The sequence below is a fragment of the Drosophila ficusphila genome, unplaced genomic scaffold, assembly GCF_018152265.1.
Source record: "Drosophila ficusphila isolate 14025-0441.05 unplaced genomic scaffold, ASM1815226v1 contig_197, whole genome shotgun sequence".
Lineage (NCBI taxonomy): Eukaryota > Metazoa > Arthropoda > Insecta > Diptera > Drosophilidae > Drosophila > Drosophila ficusphila.
Genome location: NW_025064091.1, coordinates 3,562,160 through 3,580,062, shown reverse-complemented (window position 1 = coordinate 3,580,062; position 17,903 = coordinate 3,562,160). Strand labels below are relative to the sequence as shown.

Below are 17,903 nucleotides of genomic sequence, written 5' to 3'. Positions count from 1 at the left end.
CAAAGACTTTAACCAATTTGAAAAGCTCAATTGTGATTTATCAATAACAGCGGGCGGGCAGTCTGGCAACATTGTGGAAAACGGTCGTTAGCCAACACTGTCGGCAACTCTAATAAAAAACGCGAGCCGCCTGCAAATTACAAAACACCATGTCTTTCAGTAATTTGTTAATGAAAAGCGGCCTAAGCCCGGGCGTACGTGGTGCCCAGGCCGGTGTCCTGATGACCACCAGCCGGCAAGGGCACACCATCCGTGGAAAGCCACCTGGCGTGGCTCGTTCTTTGGAGCAGAGAATCCAAGGTAGGTTGTTGATGTAACCATTATTCTAGAGATCTTTCGGTAACTATTAACCTGTTGTTTTTATATCCAACCAACAGAGGAAAACGTCAAGGATCCAGAGGTGATAGCCCGCGTAAATATTGGCTTCCCACAGCTAAAGGAATCCCGATCGGCGCAGTTGAAGGCAAGATTGGAGCACCTAAAAGCTCAAAGGAGCAGCAAGGAATTGGAGAAACTGGCGCGCAGCAATAAGCGTAAGTAAATCCCGGAAATATAATATGCTTTTTATGGTATTAATGGAAATATATGTAAATACCTGCCCAGTTATCATCGATTTGGACAAAGTGCAGCAAACGTATGTGAAGACGAGTGGTCAGCATGATCTTCGATTGCTGGCGGATCACTATGGCGTCTTCGAGCATTTGTTCGGCAGTGCCTACTTTGTGCCCCGAGTGCCGCTCAACATAAGCTACCAGCTGGATGGCGATAGCCTGGCCCCCGTCTACAATGGCAACGTGATCAAGCCAGCGGAGGCAGCAAAGGCTCCCCAAATCAGCTTCGATGGAAAGATAGATCCCATTACTGGACAGCCCGCTGGGCAGGATACCTTCTGGACCCTAGTAGCCACCAATCCCGATGCGCACTATACGAACGGCAAGGCGGAGTGCCTGCATTGGTTCATGTAAGATGGGGTTTCAGTTTAATTCTACTTGAATTTAATCATAACTGATCTCTTTTGTAGTGCCAACATACCCAATGGTCAGGTGAACGATGGCCAGGTGCTCGCCGAGTATCTGCCGCCTTTCCCGCCACGCGGTGTGGGCTACCAGCGCATGGTCTTCGTGCTCTACAAGCAGCAAGAGCGCCTGGATCTGAGTTCCTATCAGCTGGCCAAGGACGACTACAGCAACCTGGAGAAGCGCACCTTCAGCACTCTGGACTTCTATCGCCAGCATCAGGAGCAACTGACGCCGGCTGGCTTGGCCTTCTACCAGACCAACTGGGATGAGTCGCTGACGCAGTTCTACCACAATGTTTTGAGTGAGTTTGGGGGTATATAATCTCCATCAGATCTTTTATTTATAAAGTGTTATTTATGTCATGCAGAGAGCAAGGAGCCGGTGTACGAGTACGATTTCCCCAAGCCGTACCTCTCCGATCAGAAGTTCTTCCCGCTGAAACAGCCCTTCAATCTGTACATGGACAAGCACCGCGACCAGAAGCAGCTCAACAAGGAGTATCTGGAGCGCAAGCTGGCCAAGACGCATCCCTTCGAGGGTCCGGAGAAGCCGCTTCGCTTCCCGAATGCCCATGCCATTCGCGATGTGCCCTCTTGGCTGAAAACAGAGATCAGGAAACAGCGCTTGGGCACTGGACGGGTGCAGGATTATTAATGGGGAATCCCCGTACAACGATGTTAAGTTTTTCTGTGTAATAGTGGTTAACAAGTTTGTTTTTATTCACTGGAAGTACATGAGTCGCTAAAAGTACACAATTGCCTCATCTGCAAACTACAACTACGTGGGTATAGCCTAAATAAATATTGGAAGGGGGAGGGGGAATATATAGCGGGGGCATGCCATCGAATTGGACTTGGAATTAGAGTTGTGTGATGCGTTAACAATTGTCCGGAAGATTCTCCTTTAATGTGCTAAATTAATTAGTTTCCTATTTACTTTTTACTTGATCTCTCATTTCGTTTTGCTTGCCTTGCGCAAAATTGGTTAAATTGTTTTGTATTTTTGGCACAGTTTTATACGTTTTGTTTTGCTTTGCTCTGCTCCTGCTTTTGCTTTCTATAAATGATATATATCTCTGGATTCAGCTGCCCACGGTCCGTTCGAATCCCATTAAGTACTTGGACATCCAGGAACGGATCACGATTGCGAGTGGAAGCATTAAGTTTGCGCCTTGCCGTAGCTTCCAACTGGGGGTCTGTACATCGCCGGCAGAAAGGAGACCTGAGTTCGGTTGAAGGCGTACTTTCGCTTTCCAATATTCTTGAGAACGTTGTCCATGCGCGTGCCCTCACTAAAATGAAATGCATGGAGACAGTCTATTTAGCATTGGGGGGCTAATTGATTAGGGATCTTATTACGAGGTTAGCAAGGTATGCCACTCCATACTTCGATCATTATTTTCCTCTCACCTTCGCATTGTGCTGAGTGCGTAGGGCACGTGCTTGGCCGGCAGCTGGAACTCGCGCACGAGGACACGGCACTGCTCCAGGGTGACCGCCATTCCGGTGCGATCCTTGGCACTCTTGCAGGAGGTGAACCGCAGACCGTCCATCAGCCGGCAGGCGTCCTCGGCCAAGTGCAGGATCTTCACGTTCTTCGAGACGTTGGCCCGCAGCTGCTGCTCCATGAAACCGAGCAGCGATTGGAGGGACTCGCCGGAGTCCACTGTGCCGAGGCCCAGTTTGCGATAGCGACCGAAGTACTGACTCAGCCGCAGATAGTTGTCCCAGTTGGAGCGGTGCTGCTCCCGCGTTTGGCCCAAGGTCTCCGCGAAGCTGGCCTTCTCGTTGATGCCGATGTTGAAGAAGACGGGCGTGATCTTGAACGAGATGGAGGTGCCGTTGCCCGGCAGGGAGTGCTCCGGAACGGGCAGCTGGACCTCGAGTGCCTGGCGAGATCCTGTGACTCGGGGAGTGGGCGCCAGAGCCGCCTCGCCCTGCGCACGCACCAACTGGAAACTGACCGCGGAGAGGTCCTCGATGGCGATGCACATGTCGCTCCACATGTCCGCCTCGTTCCCGTACAGCGTCAGCAGGCCCTCGAAGTAGGCCAGTGGCCCCAGATCCCGGAGCATCACCAGGTAGCCCATGTCCAGTTCGCTGCCCCACAGCCGCAGCATCAGGGAGCTGACCAGAGCGGTTAACTGGAAGAGAAGGGGGAAATGATTTCGGTACAGAAAAATATTAGAGATCCTGTAATGAGTATTTCATCAGGAATTCGTGGATCCTGAACTACAATCAATAAATATTTCTTTGGGGTTAAGTTAATGTGAACAAGTGCGAATTCAATTAGTAAATAAAGCTAAAATTCCTTCATCATTTATACCTATCAAAGTTATTTGAGAGTTATCACAAATATATTGTTGAGCACCTCAATTATTTCAGTTTAATTAAAATGGAAAGATTGTAACTACTTTTAAGGTTTAAACCTAAACCCAAGCTTGTTTACCCTCTCCTATTCACTTTCTCCATTTCTCCATCATTAGCCAACTATGATCCTTACCGCTTGGGAGAAGCAGACGTCCCGGCGGTAGGTGATGCTCGCCTGCAGCCTGTTGCAGCGCATGTCCTGCTGCAGTCGCTGCACGGAGTGCATCAGCCTGGCGGTCTTCAGCAGGCGGTCCATGGCGTGGCGCAGCTTCCGCATGCTGGGCCGCAGCTCCGCCGCCCAGTCCGTGGTCATCGAGAGGTCCAGGCCGTCGGTGAACTTGTTGCCCTTCTTCACGGCCGCCGGCAGAGTCACTCCAGATCCGTTGCCACCCTCCCCGGAGGGCTTGAGATCCAGCTCCAGCTGGGGTGGCTGCTTGCCGGCCCTGGGAGCAGCAATCACATCCGGCGCCTGTTGCGGCGCCACTGCAAATCCCTCCCGTTTTATGGGAGCCTTTGGATGGCGCAGCCGAATCGCTGGACTGTCGCAGCGACCGCAGAAGAACTTCAGCTTGCTGACCAAACACATCACGCTCGCCTCGATGTTCAGCTGGGTGAGATCCAGGGGCTCCGGCTCCTCGGTGGGCCGATAGTAGTTGGCCGACGGCGAGGAGCTCATCAGCTTGGTATCCAGGAAGCCGGCCGGCGGCTGCTGCTGATTCCGCCGCTGCTGCGCCTGCCTGCCCACCATCTCGTCCAAGTCGATCAGCTGCAGCACGGATGGCGCATCAGCTGGCGGTTGTGGAGCCTGCGTGGTGGTCTCCTCCGGTCGCGAGTGCCAAGCCAGCGGCAACGACTGATATGTGGCCGCCTCCTCCTCCTCCTCGTTCCCACGCGGGCTCCTGCCCTGCTCCAAGCTCCTCAAATGATCGTTGTAGCACTTCACCACGTGCTGCAGCGAATCGATGGCTCGAATGTCCAGCGAACTGGACGGGGAGCTGTTGCTCGGATGCCAACTGTTCGAGCGCATCAGCGGCGGCTGACCGCGTGGCCAGAGATCTGGGGGCGCCACCACCGGCGTGGCAAAGTCCTCCAGTTCCGGCGACTTCAACTCCAAGGCCGTCAGCTGCTGGGTGATTTTGCGGAACGGCGACATCGGCTCCATCATCACGTTCTCCGGCTCCTCGATGATGCGATGGCGCTCGATGAAGGCCACCGCCTCCTCGACGATGCTCGGCTCCCAGATGTTGAGCAGCGTGCGGGTGCGCGCCACCATCTGGTTGCACAGCGGCATCATGTCCTTGGAGCTCCTCCGGCCGGCCAACTGCAGCAGCTGGGACATCAGCTCGACGATCTCCTTGCGCAGCTGCTTGGTGGCCTGCACCGCGTCGTTGGCAGCCTGCACCTTGCACGCGTTGCTCTGTTCCAGCTTCCACGATTTGCTCTCCTGCAGCAGTCTAAAGTATAAAGTAAATAGACCACTTAATACAAGAAGATTCGATGGGATTGAAAGCAAAGGTTAAAGGTAAAAGTTAAGAAGGGAAATCTCTTAGTTTCAAGGAAAGAAAGAAAGTAATCATCGATTGATGATGGTGAAAAATCAGGTTTTCTAAAGATATATAACACACATAGTTTAATAAGCCAAGATTGTCGGATTTTCCTCACTTATTAAGGTTGATATATGTTTGAGTTGAAATGGGAACAAACTCCTCTTTAATGTTAAATTGTTATCCCCACTCACTTGATGAGACCGCCGCACTTGCGTCCCTTGGCATCGTGGCGAGTGAAGGCGCCCACGGTGACCACGTCCAGGAGTCCCCTTCGCTGCAGCGTATCGTTTTGGGCCCACATCCGCTGCACGTGCAGATTGACCGGCAGGAACTCCAGCGACTCGTCCGCCTTCGCCGAGGAGCGCTTGAAGGAGACGCCTTCGCGGGCCAGCTGCTGGATGTTCTGCTTGGCCTGCGAGTAGTCCTTGAGCAGGCGCAGGTGCTCCTCGAGCAGGTTCATCTGCCGCCAGCGCCACTCGCCGCTCAGCTCGCCCATGCCGGAGATCTCCTGCAGCAGCTCCTTCTCGCGCTGGATCCAGATGGAGAGCAGCTGCTGGGGCAGCTGGCAGCACAGGCGCGCCTCCAGCAGCGTCTCCTGCACACTGATGTCCGCTCCCAGGGAGGAGTGCAGGCGGTAGGTGCGCAGGCGGGGATTGGAACACACCCTTTGCAGGCCGCACTGCTGCGGCACAAACAACCGGACGCCCAACTTCGGAGGCAGCGATTGGGTGCGTCGATGAGCTGTGGATATCGTATGGGATTAGCATTAAACAATGCAATTTAAGCTGTGAATAAGTTGCTTAATGAATCAACATGGGAACTATCTATGTAAAGATTACTCATATTTCCTAAACTTTAGTTTTAATATCTTGTTTGTACAACTGAATAAAATACGAATATAAAAATAATGTTTTTTCTCTGACTAATATATAGCTTCTATGGGGTTTTACTTGGCTTATTGAGTACATAAACTGATGGGATAGAAACAACCACAATTGCTATGTACATATAATGTTGATAATATCGATTGAATAACAAGTTTTCCCCACATCTTTAAAACATATATATGTATAGATTAAATTTGTATGATATCGAGTGAATAACAAGTTTTTCACGCATTTAAAGCACACTAGCATTAACTTAATATTAAAATAAAGCTCTATTCTTAACCCTCGAAACATTGGAACCCTGCTCCCCAAGGAATCTGCTTGGGCTACATTTAGAACCCCTCCGTTTCTCACCCCTTCTGCCGCTGGTGGCTGCTCCCGTTGCGGCGCTCGATCCCGAAGCTGATCCATCAAAAAGCTGAGTGCTGGAACGCGGTGGTCCGTTGCCCGACTGGCCGGTCTCCACGGCGGCGTCGGGTGACCAGGAGGCCAGCGTGATGAAGCCACACTCGCCGCGCGGCGAAGTGAGCGGCAGTCGCAGCCGACTGGTGTCCTGGAGAACGCCCAGGTTAACCTCGGCATGGCCCAGCGGAAGGGCGGTGAGCGTCATCCTCTCGCGGACATCGAGGACACTGAAGCGAAGTCGCGTGGCGGCCGAGCAGCCAGCACTCCGCTGGAAGCGCATGGTGCAGAGGAACTGCGGACTGCGAGTGCGCTCCTGCAGCTCCGTGCGCGCGTGCTCCCGCCAAACGCAATCCTCTCCAGTGGCCGGCAATAGAGAACAGACCACCTGCGGATTGGGCGAGCGACCCAAGGTGTCCAGCGGAAGGGAATCACACGAGAGGGCCGTCTCGCAAATCGGCAGCTCCGAGAGGTCGAGTTCTGCGAAAAGAAAAGCGAAATCGGGTGAGTTCACCAATGGGGGGACACATCTTAAGCGGGGGAGGATCAAAAAAAACAAACAACAGTTAATTCCGTTTAAATTCATTAGCAAATCAACAGTTTATTCCAAGAATAAATTCATCTTTTTAGCTCCATCACATGGATTAGATTCCCAGCTCCGATATTCCTTCGGATTAAATATACATAAACATACAACATATAAATTCAAAATAGAGGAATCAATTGCTACCCATCTCCGATTACGAGTACAACATACAAAGTTTAATAATAATAATAATATGCAGAATGTGTGCGAATGATGTGTTTCTTGTTTTGGGACTCGCCCAAAAATGGAATCGAATGACAATAAACCGAATGTGGGTGCTGCGTGAGAGTGAGCGAGAGCGTGAGTAAGTAAGTAGGATTGGAGTGCAGGTGCGGTTGCGTGAGTGGAACAGAGCATTGGTAAATGTTTGGGGTTTGGTTAACAGAACTGAAACAATAACGACCTCCACGCTCCTCCGGCTGATTGTTTGGTTTTGGTTTTGTGGTTTTGGGTTAGAACTGTATAAGATCACCTTCAAACGAGGCCATCGCCTCCTCCTCCGCGCGGCCATCCTGCAGCTGCAGCTGCTCCTGCACCTGCTGTTCCAAGGGCAAGGATACGGGCATCCCCAGATCAATGTGATTGCCCATTCCCGTGGCGTTCAGCTGGCGGCTCTGCTGGGCTAGTATCTTATCCTGTAGCTGGCGGATCAGCAGGTTCAGCTTCTCGCTGGAGGCCTGTTCGATGCAGTTCACCCAGGCCAGTCGCTCTGCCGAGCTGCGGGTGATAAAGCGCTCCGATGTGCTGTCCTTGAAATCTGCAACAGTTTATAAATCAAACAAATGGCTTTAACTCCTAGGGAAAGCAACTTACCTATATCAAATACGTAGCCCTCGGGATCACGCTCCTCATTCTGGATCCGCGGACGACAGTTCTCCAGCACCAGGAGGCCGGCCACCGCTGACTTGGGGTCCTTATCCTTGAGGTAGAACAGTAAATTGCCACGCAGTTTACACCAACGTTCAACTCTGACTGTGGGCGGGAGAATGAAGTGCATAAGCAGAGTGCCTGGACAGGACAGGACCTTCTAGTGGGTCGGGTGGGTGTGGATTTTTGCGGGTGCTCGTGCAGGTGGGGGTGCAAGAGTGCAGGTGGCAAGTGCCAGAGCAAGTGCATGAGTGGTCTAATCAGGGATACCTTCGCTGGAGCGCCACAGGAAGCCCTCCTGCCGGTCAATGATGATGAGCGGACCCTCCTTGTCGAATCGCGTCGCTGGATTGCTGGCCAGGGAGTTCAGTTCCGACTTGTTAAAGCGCATGGCGGTGGCGGCGTCGCGTTGTCGTTTGCGTCGTCGTCGTCGTCTGGAAATGGAAATGCAAAATGGAATTGGATGAAACTCATTCGATTAGCAATCCGTAGATGGAGAGGCACTCCCGCAGTTGGCCACATAAATAATTCACTGCAATTACACGATGTGTACGTGGCCCGGTGGGCGTGGTCGTGGCCCTGGCCGGGCGGAGGGGGTCGGGGCAATGCTGCCAAGCGTACACATACACACCTCCTGCTCCTGCGCCTCCCTTTTGGTCCTGCTGCGACCTCGTTACGCCTTGTTGTTATTGCCCGTGGCTAATGATGCCCAGCTGGCAACGGCCACTCGCTCTCACTGCCTGCTCCCGCTGGCCAACGAGCTGTGTCATCCGATGCTCCGAGAGTCTCCCCCTGCCCCACCGCTTGGCTTTATTTAGCTAATGATAAACAAACTAATTAAATTTAGCTACAGATAAGAGCACTGCTCTGCTGCTTCATATTGGAAAATCTGCTGTGGGCGACAGTGTTGAGCAGTGGCATGCCTAGAGATGACACAAGTTGTCGTGACTTGTCGTGGAGTTAAATAAAAACTTATGCGATGAATAGTCTTTTTAAAAAATGTTTATTATAACCAATTGTAAATTACAGTTAAATTTATTTTTGTAAAAGTTGAATCTCAGGTATCGACGTTCTAATTGGAAATTTATCAGCTGGACTACAGTGTTGAATAGTTCTTGAAGCGGTCTCACTCGTTGCTTAGAGATGGAAGACTAGCAGCACTCATGAGTATCGACACGAAAATTTAAATTGCTGAACTGCCAAAAAGAATATAGAAACGTAGATGCATAAAAGAAAAACCGTTAAATATTTTTACACAATAGTGATTTAAAAAACGACAAGATTTATATCAAATGTATTATATTTATAACAGTACGTAGATAACATTTAACTATAAACAGAGAGACAGAATGACACACATAAAAGGATCTAAATGTACAATGATCATGGTACCAGGGATAATAGCTATTAAAACTGCATTGTCCGATTTCCAATTTTCCAGTTCAGGGCTAGTGATGTCGGCTGCTCTTGATGTCCACGTTAAATTGACGCGACCAATCTGACAACAAATCAAACTGGAGGACATAAGGTGTTAACTATATAAGCAAATTCGAAAATAAGTTAATGCTAACTTACATCACGATCCATGATATTATCGCAGAAACTCAGGTCGAGCAATTGAAGCTTGGGACAGTGAACCAAAATGCTGAATAATTTAATAATTAATTGTTATTGTTATATTATATTATTCAATATTGAAGAAAACCTACTCATAAACACGTTCGTGCGTTATGTTCAGAATGCCCATGAGGTCAAGTTGCTCCAGATTCTTGCCCAGTGCGGCAATATGCATGAGATCGCGTTCGGTAGTTCCCCGGACCGCCGACAAGAATAGCTTTTTCAGCTTGGGGCAGTTGGACAGCAGCTGGAACAGGCCATCTCCGAGAGATGCTTCCCTTAAGCTATAGCAAAAAAGCAATAAAATAATGGGAAATAAATAATATATGTCAAGGGACTAGACACTAACCACCAGCCCAAATCGAGCTCCTCCAACTGATGAAGGCGCGCCAGCGACTGGAGTCCTCGGGCTGACAAAAAATGCGCCTTCCAAAGATCCAGAGAGATCAGCTGCGTATTGTAGGTGGCCAAATGGGCGGCCACATTATCCATGTTTACCGAGACACCACAAAAAGCTAATCTCAAATATAAAATAAATGTTTTAGGGTTTCTAAATCAATTTATTGTCCTTTGCTTACCCAAATTCAGGTGTTTCAGCTTGCGATTGCCCTCGAGCATGCTCAGCAGAAGTTCCGTTTCAAAGGCCGTTTGGAAGAGATCGAGACGCTCCAGATTCTTGAGGTTGGCAAGACAGGAGAAATTTAGCAGCGGCGGATCAGTAGCGCAGTTGCGCAGGCTCAACTCTGTGATAGTAAATATATCATTAAAATATGTATTCTTCAGGAAAAGGTGTTGAGTACAGCCAACCTATTAGATTATCACAGACTATGCCCACGTTTTCAATGCAGCTAGCATTGAGAAATTTACAGGAGTTTAGTCGCAGGTGGGTAAGATTATCGCCGCGTTGGGTGAGGAATCTAAAAGGGGATTATGAATGGATTAGCGTAATCCTTTAGATCCTTTAACCAGAACTCACTTCTTAAACTCGGTGGGCGAAACGTTGCCAAGACCGCCGCACCAGGATAAGTCTAGCTTCCGCAACATGGTTGCCCGACGGGCCAGGGTGCACAGCAACTCCGAGCTGGCCACATGCCAGTAGGGCTTCAAGCTGAGCTCCGCGTAGAGCAGCGGATGCGTGGAGATGTCGTAGAAGATGCGCGACACCTGGCCCACGCGAAACAGGGACTTCAGGTCCAGGTAGCTGAGTATGCGCAGGAGGATCTCGAAAGGCAGATCAGTAAGGCAGATTTGCGGCGGCGCCGGGGGCTCCACCCGATTCTCCATCAGGAACTGGCTCAGATCGTTGTTGATGAACTCGTGCAGCTTGGTGGCTCCATCTTCGCCGACATTCGGTTGGAAATTCAGCGTGCGCAGCTTGTTGCTTATGGTTCCACCACTGCCTTCGTGGGGTGGCGAATGTCCAAGAACTTCCGCCGCAAGTGATTGCCTCTGCGATCGCTGTTGCATCCGCTTCTCCTTGCCAATGAGCTTTTGCGCTTGGAAGACGGTGCGACCGCACAGCATTATGGCATCGATTTCTGTGTAATAGTTCAGCCTGCTGTGGTTGAAGTCTATGCGCAGCGTTCTGTAGGAAATTAATAGGTTAATATTAGTCTTAATGGTCAGTTTGTTGGGTTCTTACTTCGTCATCAAGTTGGTTTTCTTAAGTGGCGGCGCAAAGCGACGCGAGTCTGCCGGCGGTCTTGCTAGATCCTCTTCAGTGGCCTCCCACAGACAGGTCCAGTGTTTGGTGAGGCTGTAGGCCCAGATTCGAACTACGGCGCCTGGATTAAAGGTCTCAAAGATGGCCACTTCCGTCGGCACGACAAACTCCTCAAAGTACACAACTGAAATGAATTGAATTAATGAGTAAAAATTGTTTATATAATTAAATTTATGCAATCTGTTCAAATAAAACTCATCATCTTTAAAAGCGTCCCTATACTAAGAATCTTACCAACATAGTCGTGAGTGGCCAGCTTCGGTAGATTCTGCGGCTGAATCTCCCGCGTGGCTGACGGAGCCCGCTGCCACCAGTCGCCGTAGGTGCGCTGCGGGCGAGAGTTGAAGGGGAAGTCTGAACGGGTGTTTCTACCAGCACCAGACCGACTCACCATGGGAAAGGTCTCGGGATAGTCGCCGTAGGCAGGATACTTTGTTGGCCGCCCAATCACGTTGGCCGCCGTGTACGAGATGCTGTAGTCGATGCCATACTGCGAGCTGAAGTCCAGCACACCGAGGACATACTGCTCGAGGTAGTAGCCCTGGTCGGACTGCTCCTCCGCCTGCATCTTGCTGCCGCTGCCAAACCAACCGCCGTACTCCCGCTGTCGCTGACGCAACATGGCCGTGAAGTCGACGAGGGCGTCCGCCTCCGCCTCCGTGTCGCTGGAATCGCCCGGTTCGCCGGCGTAGGCCAGCAGGGACATTGCCAGCGCCAGTTGCCTCGGACGCGGACCAAAAGTCAACCTCAGCGTGTCGATCGCCTGCAGGCAGCACGCGAGTCCCAGTTCCCGACCCGCGTACCAGGGCAGGCGATGGGCATAACCAAGCCAGAGTCGCTGTCGCTTTCGTTGTTCTTCCTGATCCGGCTCCCTAGTCCCCTGACTGAATTGTCCTGCTGCTGGTTTCCCGTTGGTTGGGTTGTTCTGGTCGCCAACGGTAATTGTGCTCCCCGAGCGTGTCCTTTCTATAACGTTTTCGTGGCTGAGGACCACTTTTGTACGGTCTCGGTGCAGGGCCAGACCTTAGGGGCTCTATACCTTGAAATTCTCAACAAAGGTAACCTTGTATATGAAGGAACTTTTAAAGTTTCAAGGCTTAATGTGTGATCCTTGGGTGTATCGCGTCCTTAGGTTTTCCGTGGATGGGGACCACTGGGGTTCGGTCACGTTGCTGGGCCAGACCCGAATGAATTTTGCTCCCGGTTTGTAGTCGCACTTGGAAAATGCTAATCCAATTAATGGTAAATTGTAGGGTCCTCTTTGTTTTCCAGCTTTATCCGCGCTTTGCTTTTACTTGGTCCGGTGAACTTTGACTTCTACCCGCCTCTTCTGTCAATGGAGGGGGTCTCTAATTGTGCTAATTTTCTGGGCGGTAGCAATTTATACAGCTTGTTCTTTGGCAAAACGAAATTGGCTCACAAAATTTTGGCTCGTCAAAATGAAAACAACAATGTTAGTTAGTGGTGGCACAAGCAACGATGCCTGATACTTTCCTTGAATCCGTGACTTGTAGTTTATCGATGTTTTCTTCGCTAATCGATAACATACACTTAAAAAACTGTTGCTAAATATAGTAAGATAAGGAAGATTATAAAAATATGAATACAAATTTAATTTATTCTAAATTGAATTCTAATAATTTAAGATCTATGATATTACATAACATTTTTCCCCAACAACTTCATGTCTTGATGATCGTCATGCAAGATCGTCGTCAGCAGCTTTGTATGATTGCTCTATCGTGCAGAGGCCACCCTATCTTAACGTACCTAGTCCCCCTAATCCAACGGCGTGCAACAGCTGAATTCTGCAATTCCATGCTGCGATTGCATTTGCCATTGTTTTTCAAAAGGTCCTTCAGCATGAAGACTCGCCCGAGGCTGGACTACCGCAACAAGCTGATTTTGGCGCCCATGGTGCGTGTAGGCACACTACCCATGCGCCTTTTGGCCCTGGAAATGGGTGCGGACATCGTTTACACGGAGGAGCTGGTGGACCTAAAGCTGATCAAGAGCATTCGAAGGCCCAATCGTAAGGGAACTGCACATCAAATCACCAAATTACCAATCTAACCATATTCCCTATCCCTCCAGCTGCTCTTGGCACCGTGGACTTTGTGGATCCCTCGGATGGAACGATTGTTTTCCGAACTTGTGAGCAGGAAACCTCGCGTTTGGTCCTCCAAATGGGCACCAGTGATGCAGGACGAGCTCTGGCCGTAGGCAAACTGTTGCAGCGCGACATCTCTGGTCTGGACATCAATATGGGTTGCCCCAAGGAGTTTTCCATCAAAGGCGGCATGGGCGCCGCCCTGCTCTCGGATCCCGACAAGGCAGCGCTCATTCTGCGCACTTTGTGCTCCGGCCTCGACATTCCCGTCACCTGCAAAATACGCATCCTGCCCGACGTGGAAAGTACGATCGATTTGGTGCAAAAGCTAGCCGCCACAGGTATTGCAGCGATTGGTATTCATGCGAGAACGCGCGACGAACGACCTCAGCACCCTGCTCATCCCGAAGTTCTGCGTGCGGTGGCCAAAGCAGTGGACATACCAATTATAGCCAATGGTGGCTCGAAGAGCATGCACTGCTACGAGGATCTGCACAAATTCCAGGCGGATTGCGGTGCCCACAGTGTGATGGTGGCCCGTGCCGCGCAGCAGAATGTGAGCATCTTCAGGAAGGAGGGTCCGCTGCCCATGGACGAGCTGATTGAGAAGTACCTGCGATTGTGCGTTGACTACGACAATGCGCCGCACAACGCCAAGTACTGTGTGCAGAGTATTCTCAGGGAACTGCAGGAAACGCCGCGCGGTAAGCGCTTTCTCCAGTGCCAAACACTTCAGCAGATTTGCGAGATTTGGAACCTAGGCGACTACTGCCGCAGGAAGCAGAGGGAACTCAAGACGATGGGTAACTCGGGTAGGGCGGAGGTGGAGCCACCCGAGGCGCAGGCCAAGCGACAGAAGCTAGAGGAGGCGGCCACGGCCATTTCGGATGAGTTTGTGGGCGTCATTTGCCGGAACATGCCCTTTCTGCGTTCCACTTTTCCCAGTGGTAAGTGACCAGTGATTAGTAAGCAACAGTTTCTACATCTTCTCCCTTCCCCACAGATAACCATTTGCCGAAGACGCAGCTCTATGTTTATGCTGGGAAAGCTGGCAAATCGCCTCCAGTCTACGAAACGCAGCAGTGCGACAAGTTGTTCCGCTCTATTTGCAGCTACGATGGCCAGCGATTTAGCAGCTCTTTTTGGGAGAAGAACAAGAAGCAGGCGGAACAGGGAGCCGCTCTGGTGGCCCTACTCCACCTGGGCCACTTGGAGGCGGAGGCTTTGCGCGATAATGGCAGCCTGCTCAATTGACCACCTTAGCTTGTTATCTGTTTGCCCATTTGTGTTAAATTGGTACCTTCTCGACTATGTGCGAACTACTTTGTCAGGTCTTCAATTGTATGATTTTTGCAATGCGAATTGCAGCTTCCTTTTATGTTTAAAGTAGTTGAATACTAGTGTTACTTGAACATAATTGGGTTCAAATTATGTATATTTTCTCAATAAAGAAAAGTTCAAAAATGTTACGTTTATGAATACTATTTTCCTAAGAAACAAAAGGACTTCTCTAAAATGTTGTTTCAATTTTGCAATAAAGTTGTTGGTTAAATTCAGAAACAAAAAATATGTATTTGCTTATGAATTTACACATGGAATATTCAAGGAATGTTATTTTTTGTTAACCCACAGCTTACAGTAAATCCTATCCCAATAAAAACATAATACATCACATTCCTCTAATTATTTAAGGCCTAAAAAGATTTCAAAATCCAACTCCCAACGATCATTGTAATTCAAACAGTTTGTTCGGCCAACACAGAGTTGAGTGTAATTCTCATTTTGAATTATATTTATTGGGAGGGGCTGTTTAATTTCCTAGTGTCGGGTTCAATGGTGAGATGGAGAGATGAGGCGTGAGGAGCTACGCTTAGTGGGGCCGGCGCTGGCCCTGCGATCCGCCATGGTGACCATGGCCATGCGGATGAGCATTGGGCGGCGGCGGCATCATGGCATGATCATCGCGAAAGCCGCAGTTTGCGATGTAGTTTAGTAGGTATTCCTTAGTAACCGGGTGCTTTATGCTCTCCACAACGGCTGCAATAGCATTAAATAGTAGAGTTTATCCAAGCTGGTAACCGATTATTTTTACTTACAGCGTGCTGTATTGTAGCTATTGGGATGCTTCTTGTCTGTTCGCTCGCGCATAAAATCCCAGTTACCAGACTGATTCATAGTGCACTCAACGATCCTGTTGTCCAAGTCACGGATCTCCTTTGTCAGCTTTTGCATTCGCCCGAATGGAGCATCATGGCCGCCCACATAGAGGAAGCCCACTTTCTTGGTGAGCAGGCTGCATCAAGCAAAAGATGGTGGGTTAAACCCATGGGAGAGGCTTCATTACAACTATCTTACCCTTCGCCGCGTTCCGTGATAATTTTTAGCCGAAAGTCCACGGAGTTCAGCTCATGTGGCTTCCACTTGAAGACGTCTGGGCAAACGCCAGCGGTGTACGGCTGCTGGGATGGCTGAAAGATCAGGCCATCGGGCTCGTGGGCCAGCGCTCTTGAGAACTTCTCACCCAAAAGGCGGGCAGACATCCAAATGTCCCAGAAGTCTTTGCCGCGCACACTAAAAGCCTGCAGTCTCTGGTTAATAATGCCATGCTTCATGCCGAGGATGCGGGGTCCTGCATTTGATTGTTTTATTTAGTTTCATTAAGTTAATAAATATATGAAATACTTGATTGCAATTATTTGAGTGAATATATAATAACTATACATTCTCTAAGCAATAAAATGCAATAGAGTCTTGACAAACCTTAACGATCATCCTACCCAACAACAAACCAACTCACCTATAACATCCTTCTTAATGTAGTCCAGTCGATTGGGATAAAATGGCTCGTCCTTTACATCGCGATGCGAAAGACGCACAATATCGTAGACGAGGTAGCGCGGCGTCACAGTATCGCCAATCTTGTCCAACACCATTTCCTGCAGGGCCAAAACGAAAAAGTGATTAGATAAATCCAGCGATCTGCGATTGACAAAGTTACCCCATCGACCAGCGTGCCCTCGAGGTGTTCATTTAGGTTCTTGCCATCCACAAATGCCACGTTCTCCACCTGGAAGCACGAGTGGTTGCGGTCGAAGAAGTACACCTCATCCCGGCCGTCGATGAGCATCATGTAGCGTGTGCCATCCGCCTTCCATGACACTCGATAGGGTATCTCGCTGAGTCGCTTAATGTTCTCCTTTTCCATTGAAACGGGTTGGGCGCCGGGAAAGCCGTTCTTGTTCCAGTGGCACCAATCCTGCACCTTGCGCTGCAGATCCCCTAGTCGCGGCTGATCGCTGACTTGCCGCACGCCCGGCACGCCGGCCATAAAGGTGGCGTTCTTTATGACCATCTCGCGGCGTCGCTTCTTTCGCGGCTGTCCATCTGATGTGGATGCATCGCCATCGCCCTCAGCTTCCTCGCCTTCCAGCTCCTCGGCGTCCTCCTCTTGTTCACCAGATTGCTGTGAGGTGGAGGAGCTGTTGTCGTCGAAGTGCCGCTTGCGACTGTCCGGGACCGAACCATCGCCATTGCTGTCATCGTAGTCCAGACACCAGTTGGGTTGCTCTGGCGCTGGAGGCGCATCTTCCTCGTCTTCATATCTCTTGTACAACTCGTTAATGTAGTCCTGCTTGTAGATGCCCGGTGGTCGAGCATTGGCAAAGACCGCAAGGGCTGCCTCCACGGAGCAATCCAGCCGTTCGACCATGTAAGAGACAATCAGGAAGCCGGTGCGATTGAAGCCGTGAGTGCAATGCACGGCGATGACGTCAAAGGGACGCTCGTTTATAAAGTTGTCCACGATCTCGATGAAGCTGTGCGTCTGCTCCGGCGAGGGTGTCTCGCCATGCCCGCGACACTGCAGCTTAATGTACTGCGCGCCACGCTCCTCCACCGTCGAACGATCGTAAAAGCGTTTCGTGTTGGTCAGATCCACCCAGAGGCCCAGTTTAAGCTGTCATTAGGGATTAAGCGGTTACAAGTGGGCAGCAGAGAACGAAAACTATCTACCTTGAGCGTCTTGCAGTAGTCAAAGAGCATCTCGGGGCGAAACGTGCACTCTATGGGCATCTTGTCCTGAAAACTCTGACTTAGCGGGGTTTTAAAGGCCAGAAAACGCTCAGCGATGATGGAGTCACTCTTGCGGGGGCAATACAGCCAGCGGTTGGGCAACGGCCCGGAGCCACGCTCGCGATCTCGATGGGATTGGGCCATGCTGCGGTCGCTTCTGCTGCCAGTTGATGACGACGACCGACGACCAACGACGACGACGACGATCGCGAAGAGGACGAAGGACGGGCGCGATTCGCGTTCCCGGTGCACGTCGAAGGACGGCGGGGGTAGGGGACAGTTGCTGGAGCAGATGTGGATCCCGATGCAGCGAGTGCTCGCCGGCCTTTCGAGGATTCGTTTTCGTCGCCCTGGAGAATTGTTGTGGTTGCGTTGAGTGTGACCGCGCACAAGTACAACAAGCATACGGTGGCCCCCAGAAATATACCAAAAAGTACAAAAATACCATATAACCGATAGCACCGGTGTTACCGTATCAGTCGCAGGCAGCGATGAGTAGTTGCTATCGATAGCTTTGCTCAAACTTTGTTGGGGGTATTTTTTATTTTTTCAAATTTGAATTTCAGATTGTTAAAAGATTGCACAAAGCTTTTGTGATATTTAACTGAAGTATGTATGATTTATTTTTGTTTTATGTTCGCATTAGGCATTGCCAGAGCTCGCAAGGTAAAAATCGGAAAAAGGTAAATATTATTTTTTGTAATA

At 50.2% G+C, this 17,903-nt stretch overlaps 5 protein-coding genes across 6 annotated transcripts; 2 read left to right on the top strand and 3 right to left on the bottom strand.

The window, feature by feature from the left end:
* The first annotated feature begins 71 nt into the window (after nt 1–71).
* Nucleotides 72–1,769, top strand: LOC108097670 (39S ribosomal protein L38, mitochondrial). Its single transcript, XM_017200124.1, has 5 exons — nt 72–300; nt 378–533; nt 604–961; nt 1,022–1,320; nt 1,387–1,769. The coding sequence occupies exons 1-5, from the start codon at nt 150–152 to the stop codon at nt 1,671–1,673; spliced, it is 1,251 nt and encodes a 416-aa protein (XP_017055613.1). The 5' UTR covers nt 72–149; the 3' UTR covers nt 1,674–1,769.
* On the bottom strand, nt 1,712–8,584 carry LOC108097669 (inositol polyphosphate-4-phosphatase type I A). The gene is made up of 9 exons (XM_017200123.2): nt 8,309–8,584; nt 7,948–8,111; nt 7,624–7,782; nt 7,283–7,567; nt 6,177–6,704; nt 5,127–5,676; nt 3,522–4,842; nt 2,429–3,162; nt 1,712–2,310 (listed from the first exon to the last, which is right to left on the bottom strand). Exons 2-9 carry the CDS (start codon nt 8,066–8,068, stop codon nt 2,178–2,180), a joined length of 3,831 nt encoding a protein of 1,276 aa, XP_017055612.1. The 5' UTR covers nt 8,069–8,111; nt 8,309–8,584; the 3' UTR covers nt 1,712–2,177.
* A 375-nt stretch (nt 8,585–8,959) lies between these two features.
* LOC108097758 (F-box/LRR-repeat protein 4) lies at nt 8,960–12,476 on the bottom strand. 2 transcript variants are annotated; one of them, XM_017200270.1, is made up of 10 exons: nt 11,409–12,476; nt 11,252–11,345; nt 10,937–11,141; nt 10,271–10,879; nt 10,102–10,211; nt 9,873–10,037; nt 9,644–9,809; nt 9,387–9,578; nt 9,253–9,322; nt 8,960–9,191 (listed from the first exon to the last, which is right to left on the bottom strand). In XM_017200270.1, exons 1-10 carry the CDS (start codon nt 11,721–11,723, stop codon nt 9,126–9,128), a joined length of 1,992 nt encoding a protein of 663 aa, XP_017055759.1. In that variant the 5' UTR covers nt 11,724–12,476; the 3' UTR covers nt 8,960–9,125. The 2 variants fall into 2 exon arrangements, with proteins under 2 accessions (XP_017055759.1, XP_017055758.1); XM_017200269.1 differs by having other exon boundaries at nt 11,252–12,476.
* Nucleotides 12,477–12,800: 324 nt separating this feature from the next.
* LOC108097797 (tRNA-dihydrouridine(20) synthase [NAD(P)+]-like) lies at nt 12,801–14,596 on the top strand. Its single transcript, XM_017200328.1, has 3 exons — nt 12,801–13,049; nt 13,112–14,074; nt 14,131–14,596. Exons 1-3 carry the CDS (start codon nt 12,836–12,838, stop codon nt 14,379–14,381), a joined length of 1,428 nt encoding a protein of 475 aa, XP_017055817.1. The 5' UTR covers nt 12,801–12,835; the 3' UTR covers nt 14,382–14,596.
* Nucleotides 14,597–14,875: 279 nt separating this feature from the next.
* Nucleotides 14,876–17,588, bottom strand: LOC108097763 (mRNA-capping enzyme). Its single transcript, XM_017200284.1, has 6 exons — nt 17,139–17,588; nt 16,126–17,082; nt 15,925–16,063; nt 15,483–15,756; nt 15,224–15,420; nt 14,876–15,164 (listed from the first exon to the last, which is right to left on the bottom strand). Exons 1-6 carry the CDS (start codon nt 17,340–17,342, stop codon nt 14,998–15,000), a joined length of 1,938 nt encoding a protein of 645 aa, XP_017055773.1. The 5' UTR covers nt 17,343–17,588; the 3' UTR covers nt 14,876–14,997.
* Between the last annotated feature and the right edge of the window lie 315 nt (nt 17,589–17,903).

What these genes read in the sequence shown, in the direction of transcription:
- LOC108097670 (XM_017200124.1), top strand. Translation starts at nt 150, where the DNA reads ATGTCTTTCAGTAATTTGTTAATGAAAAGCGGCCTAAGCCCGGGCGTA. An exon ending in TTTGGAGCAGAGAATCCAAG is followed by an intron (nt 301 to 377) that starts GTAGGTTGTTGA and finishes TCCAACCAACAG; the next exon opens with AGGAAAACGTCAAGGATCCA. An exon ending in ACTGGCGCGCAGCAATAAGC is followed by an intron (nt 534 to 603) that starts GTAAGTAAATCC and finishes ATACCTGCCCAG; the next exon opens with TTATCATCGATTTGGACAAA.
- LOC108097669 (XM_017200123.2), bottom strand. Translation starts at nt 8,068, where the DNA reads ATGCGCTTTAACAAGTCGGAACTGAACTCCCTGGCCAGCAATCCAGCG. An exon ending in GGCGATGGCCTCGTTTGAAG is followed by an intron (nt 6,705 to 7,282) that starts GTGATCTTATAC and finishes TTCTTTTCGCAG; the next exon opens with AACTCGACCTCTCGGAGCTG. An exon ending in ACGTCTGCTTCTCCCAAGCG is followed by an intron (nt 3,163 to 3,521) that starts GTAAGGATCATA and finishes CTTCTCTTCCAG; the next exon opens with TTAACCGCTCTGGTCAGCTC.
- LOC108097758 (XM_017200269.1), bottom strand. Translation starts at nt 11,723, where the DNA reads ATGTCCCTGCTGGCCTACGCCGGCGAACCGGGCGATTCCAGCGACACG. An exon ending in TCGCCCACCGAGTTTAAGAA is followed by an intron (nt 10,212 to 10,270) that starts GTGAGTTCTGGT and finishes ATCCCCTTTTAG; the next exon opens with ATTCCTCACCCAACGCGGCG. An exon ending in GCTGAAACACCTGAATTTGG is followed by an intron (nt 9,810 to 9,872) that starts GTAAGCAAAGGA and finishes ATTTGAGATTAG; the next exon opens with CTTTTTGTGGTGTCTCGGTA.
- LOC108097797 (XM_017200328.1), top strand. Translation starts at nt 12,836, where the DNA reads ATGCTGCGATTGCATTTGCCATTGTTTTTCAAAAGGTCCTTCAGCATG. An exon ending in GAGCATTCGAAGGCCCAATC is followed by an intron (nt 13,050 to 13,111) that starts GTAAGGGAACTG and finishes CTATCCCTCCAG; the next exon opens with CTGCTCTTGGCACCGTGGAC. An exon ending in GCGTTCCACTTTTCCCAGTG is followed by an intron (nt 14,075 to 14,130) that starts GTAAGTGACCAG and finishes CCTTCCCCACAG; the next exon opens with ATAACCATTTGCCGAAGACG.
- LOC108097763 (XM_017200284.1), bottom strand. Translation starts at nt 17,342, where the DNA reads ATGGCCCAATCCCATCGAGATCGCGAGCGTGGCTCCGGGCCGTTGCCC. An exon ending in ACTACTGCAAGACGCTCAAG is followed by an intron (nt 17,083 to 17,138) that starts GTAGATAGTTTT and finishes CCCTAATGACAG; the next exon opens with CTTAAACTGGGCCTCTGGGT. An exon ending in CATTAAGAAGGATGTTATAG is followed by an intron (nt 15,757 to 15,924) that starts GTGAGTTGGTTT and finishes AATCAAATGCAG; the next exon opens with GACCCCGCATCCTCGGCATG.